Raw genomic sequence first — 14,399 nt, 5'->3', positions numbered from 1 at the left:
ACCCTTGCCTCCCATGTGCTGCACCATCACGACCTGGCTTTACCCGGCTCCTGACTGTTTCTTGAGACAGACCCTCTGTGTGTGATGCTAGCTTGGTATTCCCTATCTCATGCTGGCCGCGAAGCCTACCATTTCCATGCCTCAGTCTCCTGAGTGCTGACATTAAATCTAATCCCCATCGTTAATGGCTAAGTAATGTTTAAGGCAGGCGAGCGAGGGACGAGGCTCAGATATGGAGTTTGTGCCTAGTATGAATGGGCCCTGGATTTCATCACCAGCATTGTATAATATTGGGCTCGGTAGCTGCCATTGGGAGGTAGAAGCAGAAAGATCCGAGTTTAACTGCTGCATAGGATGGTAAGATTCTCCAAAACAAAGCCAGGCAGTGGTGGCTGTGCTCGCCTTCAGTGCTAGCACTCGGGAGGCAGGTGATTTCAGGGCCAGCCTGGTCTAAAAGAGCTAGTTCCAGGACAGCAGGACAGACTCCAAAGCTACAGAGAAACCCTGTCATGAAAAAGAAACAAACAAACAAACAAATTAAAAATGATTCTCCAAAACAAAAGAACATGTGACACCCACTTGTAGTTCCAGACTCAAGAAACTGAGGCTAGACGATGCTGGGACTTAAGAAACCAGCCTGGGTTGGACAGAATGTGGCTGATTCCCCGAGTTATTAGAAATGCTGTCTACAGTTCTAGGTTCACAGTGTGGGGTGGGTTCAGTTTCCAGTGTGTGTGTGTGGGGGGGATACTCCCAGTGGGTGGGGTGAGAGTGACCACTCACCACTGTGGGGCAAAGTCTGGAGGGGCTCGGATAAGCCACACTTCTGTATCTTGAAACCGCAGCGCTCCAAGGAGAAACGAGGGGGATCCGAGTCTGAAGATATCGCCATAAAATTTGGGGGGGCAGGAGAACAGAGTGACACCAGAGGCCGGGGTATCCGCCATCACAACGACCTGCGCTGAATGCTGGGACACATTCTTGAATATAGAAGATACCCAGGATGGTTCTAATGAGGAAGACAGCTGGAGAGATGGACCACCACACCAGTCGCACAGTCTTCTCTGGGTCTCTTGCTGTCACAGTTTGGCAAGGTCTAGGCAGAAAAAACACGAGATGAGATTTTACCAATGTGACTGTGGCATGGATGAGGCAGCTTCCCGGAAGCACACCCCACCCACCTCCAAAAGAAGTGGAAAAGCCTGCTCACCTTTAAAAGGCTGGGAAAAACAGAAGCCTTCTTAAAGAATTTCACTGGCCAGTGCAGATTCAGGCAGACTCAGGCAAGTTGGAGGCAGGAGGCACAGCAGGATGCTGACCCCTCATTAAGTTTTCAGGTTTAACTCTGACACCTACCAGTCCCTCAGGGTGTGGCACATGGTGTTAAGTGCAGGAGCTAGTTGTCACTGATGAGAATGGTGGCCTTGAAGGAACAAGCAGGCAGAGGCAGGAGGTGAGTAGCTGGAAGGCAGAATTGGTGGAGAGGGGGACTCTGCTGCCCTGGGGTCACTCACTCCCCAGCTCAGATTTTCCCAAGCTTTGGGTCTGAGGACTCAAGCAATGGAACCTGCTGGAATTACTTGTGGGGATTCCTGCTAAAGGTTCTTGCGGGAGCCTACCCTCTAGAGGAGTCGGTCCTACAGGGCTGCTTGCAGGACACATTCTCAACCTGGCAACCCAACTTAGGCCAGGCTGACTAGGAATACTCTCCTTGGGGGAGAGAAGTCTCACCCTATGGAGAAGACCGTGTTCTCTGCCAAGAAATGGGGCAAAGGTCAGTCACTACCCAGAGCACCACTTCTGATGTTCCCGCAGGCATGGGGAGAGGGCAAGGCACTATTGTTCCACAAGACAGCCTAGGGCACCTTTGCACCTCAGTCCTCCACACTGAGCTAGACCCTGTGGGAAGCCTACCCTTCCTGCCTGGGATTTTACCTGGAGAGATAGATGTTCTCTGGAGTGGACAGCTCTTCCTCTGCAGGAGGGGCCTGTGGCCAGATGGTGTCCTGGGCATCTGGCATGGGTCCCCAGAGTGGCTGTCTGAATCTCATCCAGACCGATCCCCAACCCGTGGCTCAGAAGCCATGGAGCTGGGGCTCGACCTCTTCGGGGCTTCAGAGAGAAAGGCACAGGAAGGAGACTCTTAGTGACTTCAAAACACACAAGACTTAGTGCACTGCCCAGCAGCGCCCAAGTACCCGACATGTTACTCCAAGGAATCTTTGCCTCCTTTGGCCTTGCCCCCACCTCTCCCTGCTTGGCTCAGCATCTCTGCTGTCCCCCTGTTGCTCAACAAGCCTGAGGTCACACTTCAGGGGACACCTGGTCTTTCTGAAGGGACAGATTGTTATGCTCACAGTGTGCCATAGTGGACACAGGCATCATTTATCACAAAGGACAGGAGGAAAAGTACAAATCAGATGAAGTGAGAAAGGTGCTCACCTGGTTCTGTGGGTGCCTCTAGGATCCCCTGACTGTGGAGCCTGGTTCTCACGGGAGGCATGGTTACTCTCTGCAGGAGGCAGGCAGCAACATAGGTGTCGGAAGCCATTGACAAGGGTTTTCTTGACCCTCTTCCAGCGGTGACGCCTCTGGTTTTGGGAGGAAGCTGGCCCGGCATCCTGGGGCTGACCATGGCTGATGGCCTCTTCCTGTCTGGTGGTCAGCAGTGTGTCCCCAAGGGAGGAGCCTTTGGGGGTTACACGCAGAGTCGTCCCCAGCGAGCTGCAGAGTTTCTCTGCATCATTTGCAGCCTCATTGTGGTCTGCCCCATGAGGGTGGTACAGAGAGCAGGATGTCTGGGCCCTCGCCGTCAGGCTGCCACACAACCCGATCTTCGATGGAGAGAAACTCTTGCTGCTGTCCGGGCTGCTGCTAATGAGGGAATCAGCCACAGGACAGCGCAGGTGGGATAGGTGGGCAAGGCCTGGCTCCATGGGTGTTGTGGGTTTCACCTGGTGATGGCAGCAGTCTCCCCCGGGGGCCTGGTGATGCAGACTCAGGTATGTGGCCATCGCCTGATCAAATTTTTGGACTTCTAGACACTCAATTATTTCTTCACCTGCCATGGTGCCGACAATGCTAGGGCTCAGGGTGCCTGGGAGACTCTGGATGGATGCCCGTGCCTGGCTGTGCCTGATCATGGGGCGCGTCAGGATTTGACTGATGGTGGGCCTCCTGTTGGGGCCGATCATGAAGATTTCCACGATTACGTTGAAAATATCAAGTGGGACATGATGAGGAACGCTGAAGTTTGCAGCCAAAATTTGCTGCTTCAACCCCATAGAAGAGCTCGCTTGGAACGGAAGGTGCCTGGCCACCATGTAGTAGAGGAGCACGCCTAAGTTCCAAACATCGCTGGCATAGCCATCGTATGGCTCCACTCCGAACAGTTCCGGGGCACAGTAGGCCAGAGTGCCGCAGAAAGTCTTTAGTTTTGTCCCAGGGACAACTCTGACTGCCAGGCCAAAATCACAGAGCTTGGCATTTCCAGAGGCGTCGATCAAGATGTTATTTGCCTTAATGTCCCTGTGGACGATACAGTTGTCGTGGCAGTACTTCACTGCCTGTACTACCTGTCCAAACAGCCTTCGAGCCTCGCACTCCTGTAAGCCTCCCGGTTTGCGAATCTGACGCAAGAGGTCCCCTTTGGAGGCGTAATCCATTATGAGATACGTCATGTCCCGTGTCTGCACCTCCCGAAGGAACCTGATTATATGCGGATGAACGAGGGATCTCATTATATCAACCTCATTGTGGTTCGGGGCGCAGTCCCCATTCACATTTGCCAGAATCTTCACAGCCACGTAGCTGACAGTGGGCATGTGAAAGGCCAGTTTGATTGTGGCAAAAGTTCCTCGTCCCAGAGTTGTCAGCATTTGATAGATACTGCTAAATGTCTCCTTGTCACAGTAGAGGGTCTCTCTGACCTCCTCCATGGCCAGGTTCTCGCTGAAACACAACGGGAACTTTAAACAAACAGTTTAAATCACACCAATGAGAATGTTTATCACTATGAATTCCTACATTCCAAAGAGAAAAAGAGTCACAGATATTTCAGGCAACCTAACCAGCTACGTAGTGCTCAGGAAGGGAAGGAAGTACCTTCCAAAGCAGTGGACAGCAGAACATAACACAGGTCAGGTTGGCCGGATTCACCCAGAAACTGAGAGAAGAAAACAAAGGGTCGCAGAAGCTACAAGCCACTGATTGGGAAGGAGAATCATCCTCTTACTTGAGCTGAACACTCATTGAGAGACAAGATACTAATAAAATCATATGCATGAGAAGTTGAGGAGACAACAGACACCCTGAAAACAGAGAGTGTCTAGGTGGGGAGATGGCTCAGGAGGTCAGAAGGTTTACTATTCTGGCAGAGGACCTGTGTTTGGTTCTCAGGACCCAGGCCAAGCGGATCAAGTGACTCCAGTTTAGGAGATCCTACACTTCTGCCCTCTGAGGGCATCCAAACACATGCGTGGACGATCTCAAGGGCAAACACAGACACACACACACACACACATATACACACACACACATATGTATACACACAAACACACACTTGAGGTCACCTAAATGTACACTCACATGTACTATATATAATTTTAAAGAGTGATATAAGTCTCTTTGATTAATTTTCTTTCTATGACCTGGAAAGACATAAGACGGCAACAGATCCCCTAGGTGCGGCACTTCAAGAAGTTATGTTGTCATGGGATTGCTGTGAGGCAGACCTGGTCTTCTGCGAGAAGAGTCCATGTTCCTAACTACTGGGCTGTTTCTCCAGGCTAACCCATCTCCCAAAGAAATCTGTTTTTGAAAACCCTGAGAGTCCTTCTCATGGACTGGAAAATGTGGATGGAATTGAGAAACTTCTTGATATAAATTTAAGTAAGAAGACATGATGAAGAACAAGATTGAAATATTTATGAGGAAGGAATCTGCATAGGAAAGCCCAGGAGCAGGCAAACCTACTGATGAATCCTCCCAATCTCTTGAAAACAAATGTCAGTGTTCCTCAATACTCCATAAAATAGAAAGGTCCTTAGTAGTTCCAAACTCATTCATGCCCAAACCATGAAAACACAATGAAGAAAAATAGAGGCTATTTCCATGATGAACATAGATGTAAAGTCCTTAATAATACTGCTTAATACTTTTCACCAAATTCACATAAGTCAGGCCATACTTCACGGTTAAAATATGCTCCCAAGGATCCTTGCAAGGATAGCTCTACGCATTTAGCCTGACAACACAACACTGAAACAGAATTAAGGGCAAGAGTGCCACAGTCATACAGAAGGACGGCCACAGAGAAGGATGAAACTGTGGGGCTCTCAAGAACATGGTTGTCACCAGAGAAGATCGCTCTACATGGGAAAAGCCAGTCCTTCAAATGTGTCACTTTTCTTCTCTCATATGTGGAACTTGGGAGCAGGAGGAGGTCCTCAACATAAGAGGAGGCTCCTAGGAATGTGGAGGAGGTCGTGTGAGAAGAAAGCATAGCAGCGTGGGTTAATCACATGATCAAGTGCTCAGAATGCATTAGAGATGTTCCTGAGATTGCCAGGACTAAATTGTTCCTATGATATGGTACGCCATAACAAGGAAAGGCTTGAAATGAGAAAAGAGAAACAGACCAAAGAACACATAACAAAAGTAAATGAAGAAGTAAAACTAAAGACAGAGGTTGTGGGGAGATGAGTTAGTGTTTAACAGCACCTCCTGCTTTTTCAGAGACCCCTGGTTCGAGGCCCAACACACATGGTGCTCACAATCAATTGTTATTTGAGTTCTAGCTAATCTGTCTTCTTCTTTTGACCTCCACAGGTATGAGGCTCTTGGTACACACAAAGAAAGAAAACAATATACTCATACACATAAAAGAATAATATTAAAAGTTATACCCCAAGATGCACAACTTAAATATGAAAACTACCGGGCTGTGGTGGCACATGCCCTTAATCCCAACACTCAGAAGGCAAAGCAGGTAATCTTTTAGTTTGAGGCCAGCCATATCTACAGACTAAGTTCCAGGAAGGCCATAGCTACACAGAGAATTTCTGTCTTGAATTCTCCTCCCATACACTCACAAAATAAACAGAGTAAAAAAAAAAAAACATGAAAAAGTAAGCTCATAAATCAAGCCAGAAAATGAATAAATACACAGACAACAACAACAACAATCAAAGGCAACAAAGCTGAAGGGAAACTTACTATGTTGGAGTCCAGCAGCTCTTGAAAGTCCAGTAGTCTCTTTCACCAGCACAGAGCTCCAACCACTTTCCACCTCACGAACCCGCTTGCACTGTAAGGAGAGGAGGCAACCTCAGCCAGTGATGTGATGGCACAGGCGCTGGCATTGTGAGGTCAGAGCAAGAAAAGGACAAATGGTGGCTTTTCACAGCTCACGGGTTTTCTTCCCCTTCTGTCACCAAGTACAGATCGGCTGAGTGAAAAAATGAGAACATGAAGGGACTTGGGAGGGGTGGGCAGGAGGCAGTGAGATCAGGGGAATGGGGCTTTTCCCATCTCTCCTCCCGAAGACGCAGCTTCTGCCTTGCTCCATTCTCAGTACTACTCCTCTTCCCTCTTCTGTTTCTGTCTCTCTCTGCCTCTCTGCTCCTCTCCTCTTTCCCCTTCCCTCCATATCCACTAAATAAATATCCAACCTCACTCTGCAAGGCGTGTCTATCCATCTGTCTCAACAAACTGAAATAAAGAAAGAAAAGAAAAGAAAAACAAAAAAACTCAGGGAGTGGAGTGAGCAACAAGTTGACAAGAATTAGCCAAGGAAGAACAAAGTAGCCAGCAATATAGGAAGAGAGGGATGCACAGGATGGTGTAGGCAAGCACTTAGCTATTCGGGGTCTTTTTAGTTTGGGATGAGTGAAGAGATGCTTTTCTTGCTGGGTCTCTGTCCAAATAGGAAAGTAGATTCGTTGCGTCTTGGCCACTCTTAGCTAGCAGGTTATCACCCCAACATCTGAGTCCCAAGTTTTTTTGTGTTTTTTTTTTTTTTTTGGATTTTTTCGAGACAGGGTTTCTCTGAAGCTTTCGGCTCCCGTCCTGGAACTAGCTCTTGTAGACCAGGCTGGCCTCGAACTCACAGAGATCCGCCTCCCTCTGCCTCCCTAGTGCTGGGATTAAAGGCATGCGCCACCATCGCCTGGCTCTGACTCCCATGTCTTTATTGGTAAATAGAAGAAAAGAGGCTTAGTTAAAACTTACATTTGGTGACTGTGGCCAAGCTGGTACCAGCAGGACCAGAAATCCGGCTAGGCCTCAGCCTATGTGGTGAGGTGTTGAATGTCAGGCCCTGGGGAGAAGAAAGTAATTAAAATACAGGATGATTCAGGTTAGGCCATTAAACTGACAGAAAAGCAAGAAAAGTCTCATAAAAGTGAGCACTTGGCTTTTTTTATTAGTTTGTCAGGGCAGGTTTCTCTGTTTAACAATCATGGCTGTCCTGGAATTCACTCTGTAGACCAGGCTGGCCTCAAAGTCACAGAGGTTCAGCTGCCTCTGCCTATTGATTGCTGGGATTCTAGGCGTGCACCACTGTGGCCGGGCACATGGCAATTATTAAAGCTAGGAAAGTTGAGGCAGAGGACCTGGAGTTCAGGTCAGCTTTGGCTACACAGTGGCCTTGAGGCCAGCCTGTGCTACAGGAGACCCTCTCTTACCAAACCAAAAAGCAAAAGCAAACAGAAGAGCAAGGACTGCTTTTGTCTTGTACATGATTGAGGGCCCCAGTGCTTCAAAAGTAACCTTGGCTGTGAGACACAGGGCATGGACTGATAGAGATATGAATAATTTGCATTTTGTGGATTTTAAGGTCAATTTTGTTATATGTATATGTATTTCTAAATTTGATCAAGGTATTGTGATTGTGTAGTTCATTTAAAAATGTAATGTATACAGGTTGTTAATGGATAATCATCTACAATAGTCAAATTTGTAGTCATGTTAGTTAGATTTTCTAGATATATAGAGATATATTTCAATTAGATAGACATTTTTCATATCTTTCAAAGACTGCAGAATATGGCATTTAATGTTTTAATAACTTAGGGCTTTTCATGACAATGAGACACATCTGCTTCTGGCAGCAACAATCTACTTCAAGAGGAAGATGGGCATCGAAGAGGCTCCTTATGGAGTTTGATAGCCATTTTGGCAAGAAACTGCTCTTGCCTGGACTGTTGCATAAACTGGACTGGACACAAAGAACCCACAGAAGGAGTACTGCTGACTTCCCTAAAGGTGATATGATCTTTCAGGGTTCCTGATTCATGAAAGTTTCTGCGAGACATTCTGCAGGACACAACAGATTGTGACTAAACTGCCTTTGAAATTTCCTGCTTCATGGAAATGGCACTGGATACTATGGGCCTGTAGGCCGAAGATGGATGCCCCAATGGTACAGAGGAACTTTGGGTGACTGTCCAGGCAGCGAGATGTCTCTGTGATTCCTAGAATTTTGTAAGTTGCTTACTTCTCATTTACTTAGGTAATATTATATCCTTCTGGAGTTTTTGATGGAGTTGAAGAATAGATAGATAGTTATAGTTATAGTTTTCCTTAGTTATGATAAAGAATAAAATAGATATCGTACCTGTAGTTCTTCATTGATAACTGTTTTGTTATATGTAATCTTACTATGTTAAAGTGAAAGCTTTTCTTTTTTGTTTAAACAGGAAAAGGGAAAATGATGGGTGAGAGTCTTCTGTTTTGTGTTGATTTCATTGGTTAAATGAAATTTAATCTTGGCCCTTTAATAGGACAGAAAATTAGTAAGGCAGGGTATACAGAATAGGATGCTGGGAGGAAGAAGCTGAGTCAAGTAGTCACCATGATTCTCCCACTCCAGACATACACAGGTTAAGATCTTTCCTGGTAAGCCACCTTGTGGTGTTACACAGATTATTAGAAATGGGTTAGATCAATATGTAAGAGCTAGCCAATAAGAGGCTGGAACTAATGGGCCAGTCAGTGTTTAAAAGAATACAGTTTCTGTGTAATTATTTCAGGCACAGCTAGCCGGGTGGCAGAAAGCGGCCCGCCGCTCCTCATCACAATGGACACAAGTGTGTCATGAGTGTGACATCAACACCTGAGGTGGGAGGGTGGCACTCAGCCTTTTTGTGTTCTTGAAGCTATGCTGCCTTCACCTCACCTAAGTAATCAACAGATTTACCCTTTAAATGGACCTCACAGGACCCACCCAGAACCAGCTATGGGGCATAAGCCAAAGAAACTGGATGGAAGTTTACGAAAGTTCAAGCAGGATGATCCCTGTCAATAGAAAGTTCACACCCCTAAGGCATCGTATGTGCACACATTATACACTTAGTTACTGGATAGCAGCCTTTTGTGAGGACAAGGCCAGCCTGGTCTACAAACCAAGGTCCATAACAGCCAGAGCCACACTGAGAGGCTCCATGTCTGGAAAAATAAAGAAGAGATGAAAGAATTTTCCTCTAGCCCAGGCTTGTGATAATCAAATAAAGGCAGTCCTTGTCAACAAAATGTCCCCCTGTTTTTCCAAAAGTACAGGTATTTGGGGTGGGTCTCTGGAGTGCTGGGCAGAACATCCCAGCACTAGGTAGTGTTGTTCTAAAGCGTGTTCCTTGAGGTCTCTGGCCAGCAGAACTGATCCTTTGCTTCCAAATGATTATTGCCCCAACTCCGTGACTGATAACACATGAGCTTTAATACTGCAATCGCCCTGCTCCCTGATAGAAAATGAAAATGTCCCACAAAAGGTCAGTTTCAGGCACACAGAAGGACAGAAGATGGTGGAGGGACCTGGTGTGCTATGTCCCACCAAGGAAACTTCCTCTCTTCCTCAAAGAAAGGGTTCTTTTAGACTTTCACTTTTTTTGTTCTTGAATCCTTTTCAGCTGCCCTGTTCCATCATTAGCATCACAAAATGGGATCTAACTCTTACCTCTGGCCCTCTCCAGCCCTGACTTTGAACTGCCAGGAAGATCCTAAGACAACCTCTTTGTAGGAGGCTTTCTGCTAGAGCACAGGCAGACATCCATCTGTGCCCTTCCTTAGGACACCATCCAGTGTGCCTGTCAGTCCTCAGGACAAAAGTCCACATGACTTGGCCTAGACTTGGAAAGTACCTGACTGAGTTATTAAGTGAGAACACCAAGGGACTTGGAAAGGGTGGGCAGGAGGCAGTGAGATCAGGGGAATGTGGTCAAAGCTTTCCATGTGCGTGTAGGTAAATGTCACTGAGAGAATACTCATGTTGTAGAGTCAATGTACACAAATGTTTTAAAATGGTGAATGAAGGAATGAACCCAGAGAAATATTAAAACTAAAGGTTAAAGTAGAGTAAACATCTAATTGATGCAGATGATAAAAATTGCCCCAATTATACCCCAGACCGAGGAAGAAAGAAAGGAAGAAAGGGTTATTTTCAATCCTGGAAACATATACCTCTAAACCCCAAATCTGTGACCTTAGAAGGAAACTCACTGTGTTCAGATTCAACAGCTCATGAATATCCACCAAGTGGGACCAGCTCACTTCTATCTAAATCACTCTTTCAACTGCAGATCTGTCAGGAGCCTCTCTCAACTGTAAGGAGAGGAGGCAGCCTCAGCCAGAGCAGTTAAGAAACAGGGTTCTGTCATTGTGAGGTCAGAGCAAGAAATGGACCAATGATGGCTTGGCTTAGATCACTGGTTTTCTTCACATTCTGTCCCTAAGTACAGGAAGGCTGCCCTGGTCAGTTGGCACGTAGGGGCCTGGGGAGGCTGGTTACACCCAGTTAGCATTCACTATATCTCCCTTTTTTGTTCATCGTGTTTGTTCTTTCATTCTTTTGTTCTTTTGGGGACCTGACACCCAGCTCCCAATTAAATTATACACAGTAGCTTCTTCTTACTTACAATGCCTAGCCTTAGCTTGGCTTGTTCCTTTCCAGTTTTTCTTATCTTTGAATTATTTTGTCCACCTTTCCCTCTGGCTCTGGGCTTTTTAGTTTTTTGTTTTTTTTTTTAAAAGCACTCTGTGTATCTTTCTTTGATTATTACTCAGTGTCTGGATAACTGGATAGCTTACCCTAGCATCCTGCTCTCCTTGTTCTCTTGCTCTTTCTCTGTTCCTTCCTCTACGATTTCTCCTTCCATTTATACTCTCTGTGTGACTGACCAACCTATCCTTTCTCCTGCCTTACGTTTGGCCATTAAAATCTTCATTAGCCTACCAGGTGTTTTAGACAGGCAAAGCATCACAGCTTCACATAGTTCAACAAGTGCAACCTAAACAGAAGTCACACACCTTGAAATAATATTCTACAACACCACATGCCCTATCTTTTCCTTCTGGGTTTATTTACCAGGTTCTCCAACTTTGAAACATGGCCACATGCTAGAGATCAGATTTTAAACACGGGATCTTTCCTTGGGTATTACACATCCAAGCCCTAATAGAAACCCTTTCCACTTTAATAATCACAGTAGTTGGAATCATGTGAATTATAACAGGCTCTGGATGTTGTCCTTCACCATTATGGACACTGTATACTTTTCAGGAGCCATTTTCCCAAAGATGATTGCAGGCACCATTGTCCTAAGAATGTTTGCAGAAAGCCTCACTATCTTGAGAGCTATTTTCTCATGAAAGCTGCCACAAATCCCAACTTTCTTGATAGGAGGGACCATTGTCCCAAGAATGTTTGTAGAGAGCCCCCACATCCTAGCTACCTTGAGAGCTGTTTGTTAAGCAGAGCCACAAAAGTAATGTTTCCACTTACCAGGTGTGCTGACTAGTGACTTTGCTGCCTTGGCAAAGGCCCCCAACCCGATTCAGGTCCCTCATCCAGGGGCTATATAAGCCACTGGCATTATGCTAAAAAATGGAGGCTTTGACAAGAGAATTTGGCTTGGCCTCATTCTTCTCTTGCGCCCATGTTCTTTCAGGTAGCACCTCTCTAGACCCTGGAATAACTGGACCTGCTGAGCAGGTAAATATACTTGCTTTCTCTTCCTGTGAAGAAACATCATGACCAAAAACAATTTGAGGAAGGAAGCTTTACTTCCCTTTCACTTTCCTATCAGAAGCTACCATGAGTGGAAGTCAGGGCAGGAAGTCAAGACCAGAACCTCGAGGCAGGAACCAAAGCAGGTACCATGGAGTAAAGCCACTTACTGACTTGCTCTCCTTTCCTCTCTAAGACAGCTTATTTTATAGATACACCCATGACCTCCAACCAAGGGACATCAGACACTGATTGAAATTCCCCATAGACTTACTTATTAGATAGTTAAGTTCCTTCTTCCTCAGATTACTCCAGCGTGTGTCAAGTTGACATTTCCACCTGGCACACACTGACCCCCATCTATTAGTGGATGGGGAGCATGGTCCACTTCTCACAGACCCTAACATACTGTCATGACTTTTGGCTCATGGAACCCATCACATCTGTCCTCAAAGCAATCAATTCCTTTTGTAGTAGACTCAGATTGATCAGAGTAACATGGTAGCCTCTGATTGACTATGGGATGCTGTGGGAATGCTCTGTTTCCCAGGACACTCCAGGGCAAGTGACTAACTTCTACGGGGCTGAGAAGAATAGACTTTATCACATTTTCTCCATAAGCTCCTCATCCAATTTCCTACCAGACAGAAAACTAGGACCCCAGCAGGCAGTGTGTTGATATGTTCAAAGTGATCAGAGGAAAAAAAATCTATCAGTGGTCCCGGAATCCACACCTCTGAAGGAGGAGGCACATGTGGTTTCTTCAATGAAACCTGATGTTCTGGGCGAATATTTTAGGGGAAGTAGAGGGGGAAATCCTCCCAAAATAAACCAAATAACCACCAAAATAGTTGAGAATGCAAATGAAAAATTTAGAGCAGACCTCGGAGCTAGGGCAACTCCCAAGTAACTTTTCTGAGTGTTTTTAGACTCCTTTAGCTCTCATGGCTACTTTGATGATTTAAATTCTGTTTTGTGTCTCTGTCTATGTGGATTCTAAACCCTGGTACAGTTGGTGCTGTCTTAGTTCCAGGTCTTTATGATCTCATGCCTCAGAAATACCATCCATTGCCACCTGCATTAAGCCATCTGCTACTGCTAAGGCTCTCATTGTTGTCACCGTCTGACCTCCAGTCCCTCACTGCCACACACCACCTTCTACAAATGTCTCCACTGCCTGTTTGTCCTGCAGTCGAACCCTAGACCAAACCACAAGATCAGCTATCCACTCCCAGTTCTACTTTTTTCAATCATTTATCGTTTTTAGTGAGATATAATTTTCTCCCCTCCCCTCCCATCATCCCCCTCCCCTCTACCCTCTCCTATGACCCCCATGCTCACAGTTTACTCAGGAGTTGTCTTTTCCTACTTGCCATGTCCATTAGATCCCTGTGTGTCACTCTTAGGGTCCTCTTTGTTGTCCAGGTTCTTTGGGTTGTGAATGGTTGGATGGGTTTTCTTTGCTTTATGTCCACTCATGAGGGAGTGCATGATATTTGTCTTTCTGGGTCTGGGTTACCTCCTTCAATATGATGCTTTCTACATCCATCCATTTGCCTGCAAATTTCAAGATGTCATTATTTTTTTTTTTTTGCTGTGTAGTATTCCATTGTGTAAATGTACCACATTTTCTTTATGTATTTTTCAGTCGAGGGGCATTTAGGTTGTTTCCAGGTTCTGGCTACGAAAAACAATACTGGTATGAACATAGTTGAGCACATGCCCTTGTGGTATGATTGCTCATCCATTGGATATATATATCCAAAAGTGGTATTGCTGGGTCTTGAGGAAGGTTGTTTCCTAATTTTTGGAAAAATCACCATACTGATGCTCAAAGTGGCAGTATCAGCTTTCATTCCTACCAGCAATGCAGGAGTGTACCATTTACCCCACCATATATCCTCTCCAGAATATGCTGTCATTGGTGTTTTGATCTTGGCCATTCTGACAGGCATAAGATGTTATATCAGAGTTATTTACATATGCATTTCTCTGAAGGCTAAGGATGTGACCATTTCCTTAATTGTCTTTCAGCCATTTTAGATTCATCTGTTGAGAGTTCTCTGTTTAGGTCCATACCACATTTTTTACTGGAATGTCTGTATTTCCCACTTTTTCTTCCATGAGGTTCAGTGTGATTGGTGTCATGTTGAGATCTTTGATCCTTCTGGATTTGTGCTTTGTGCATGGCGATAGTTGGACCTATTTCATTCCTCGACATATTGATATTCAGTTATGCCAGCACCATTTGTTGAATATGCTTTCTTTTTTAATATTTTATATATTTTACTTCTTTGTCAAATATCAGGTGTTTGTAGGTGTGTGGATTGATATCCATTCTTTGATTCAGTTCCATTGGTCCTCCTGTGTGCTCTTATGGCAATACCAGACGGTTTCA

At 45.6% G+C, this 14,399-nt stretch overlaps 1 protein-coding gene across 1 annotated transcript; it reads right to left on the bottom strand.

Annotated features, from left to right (window-relative positions):
- Positions 1-2,438: 2,438 nt before the first annotated feature.
- On the bottom strand, positions 2,439-3,938 carry LOC142844147 (sperm motility kinase 2B-like). Its single transcript, XM_075962443.1, has one exon. The coding sequence runs from the start codon at positions 3,936-3,938 to the stop codon at positions 2,439-2,441; it is 1,500 nt and encodes a 499-aa protein (XP_075818558.1).
- Between the last annotated feature and the right edge of the window lie 10,461 nt (positions 3,939-14,399).

Source organism: Microtus pennsylvanicus, chromosome 2, assembly GCF_037038515.1.
Source record: "Microtus pennsylvanicus isolate mMicPen1 chromosome 2, mMicPen1.hap1, whole genome shotgun sequence".
Classification (NCBI taxonomy): Eukaryota; Metazoa; Chordata; class Mammalia; order Rodentia; family Cricetidae; genus Microtus; species Microtus pennsylvanicus.
This window is presented reverse-complemented; position numbering and strand designations above follow the sequence as displayed.

Coding starts and splice junctions, on each gene's coding strand:
- LOC142844147 (XM_075962443.1), bottom strand. CDS start 3,938: ATGGAGGAGGTCAGAGAGACCCTCTACTGTGACAAGGAGACATTTAGC.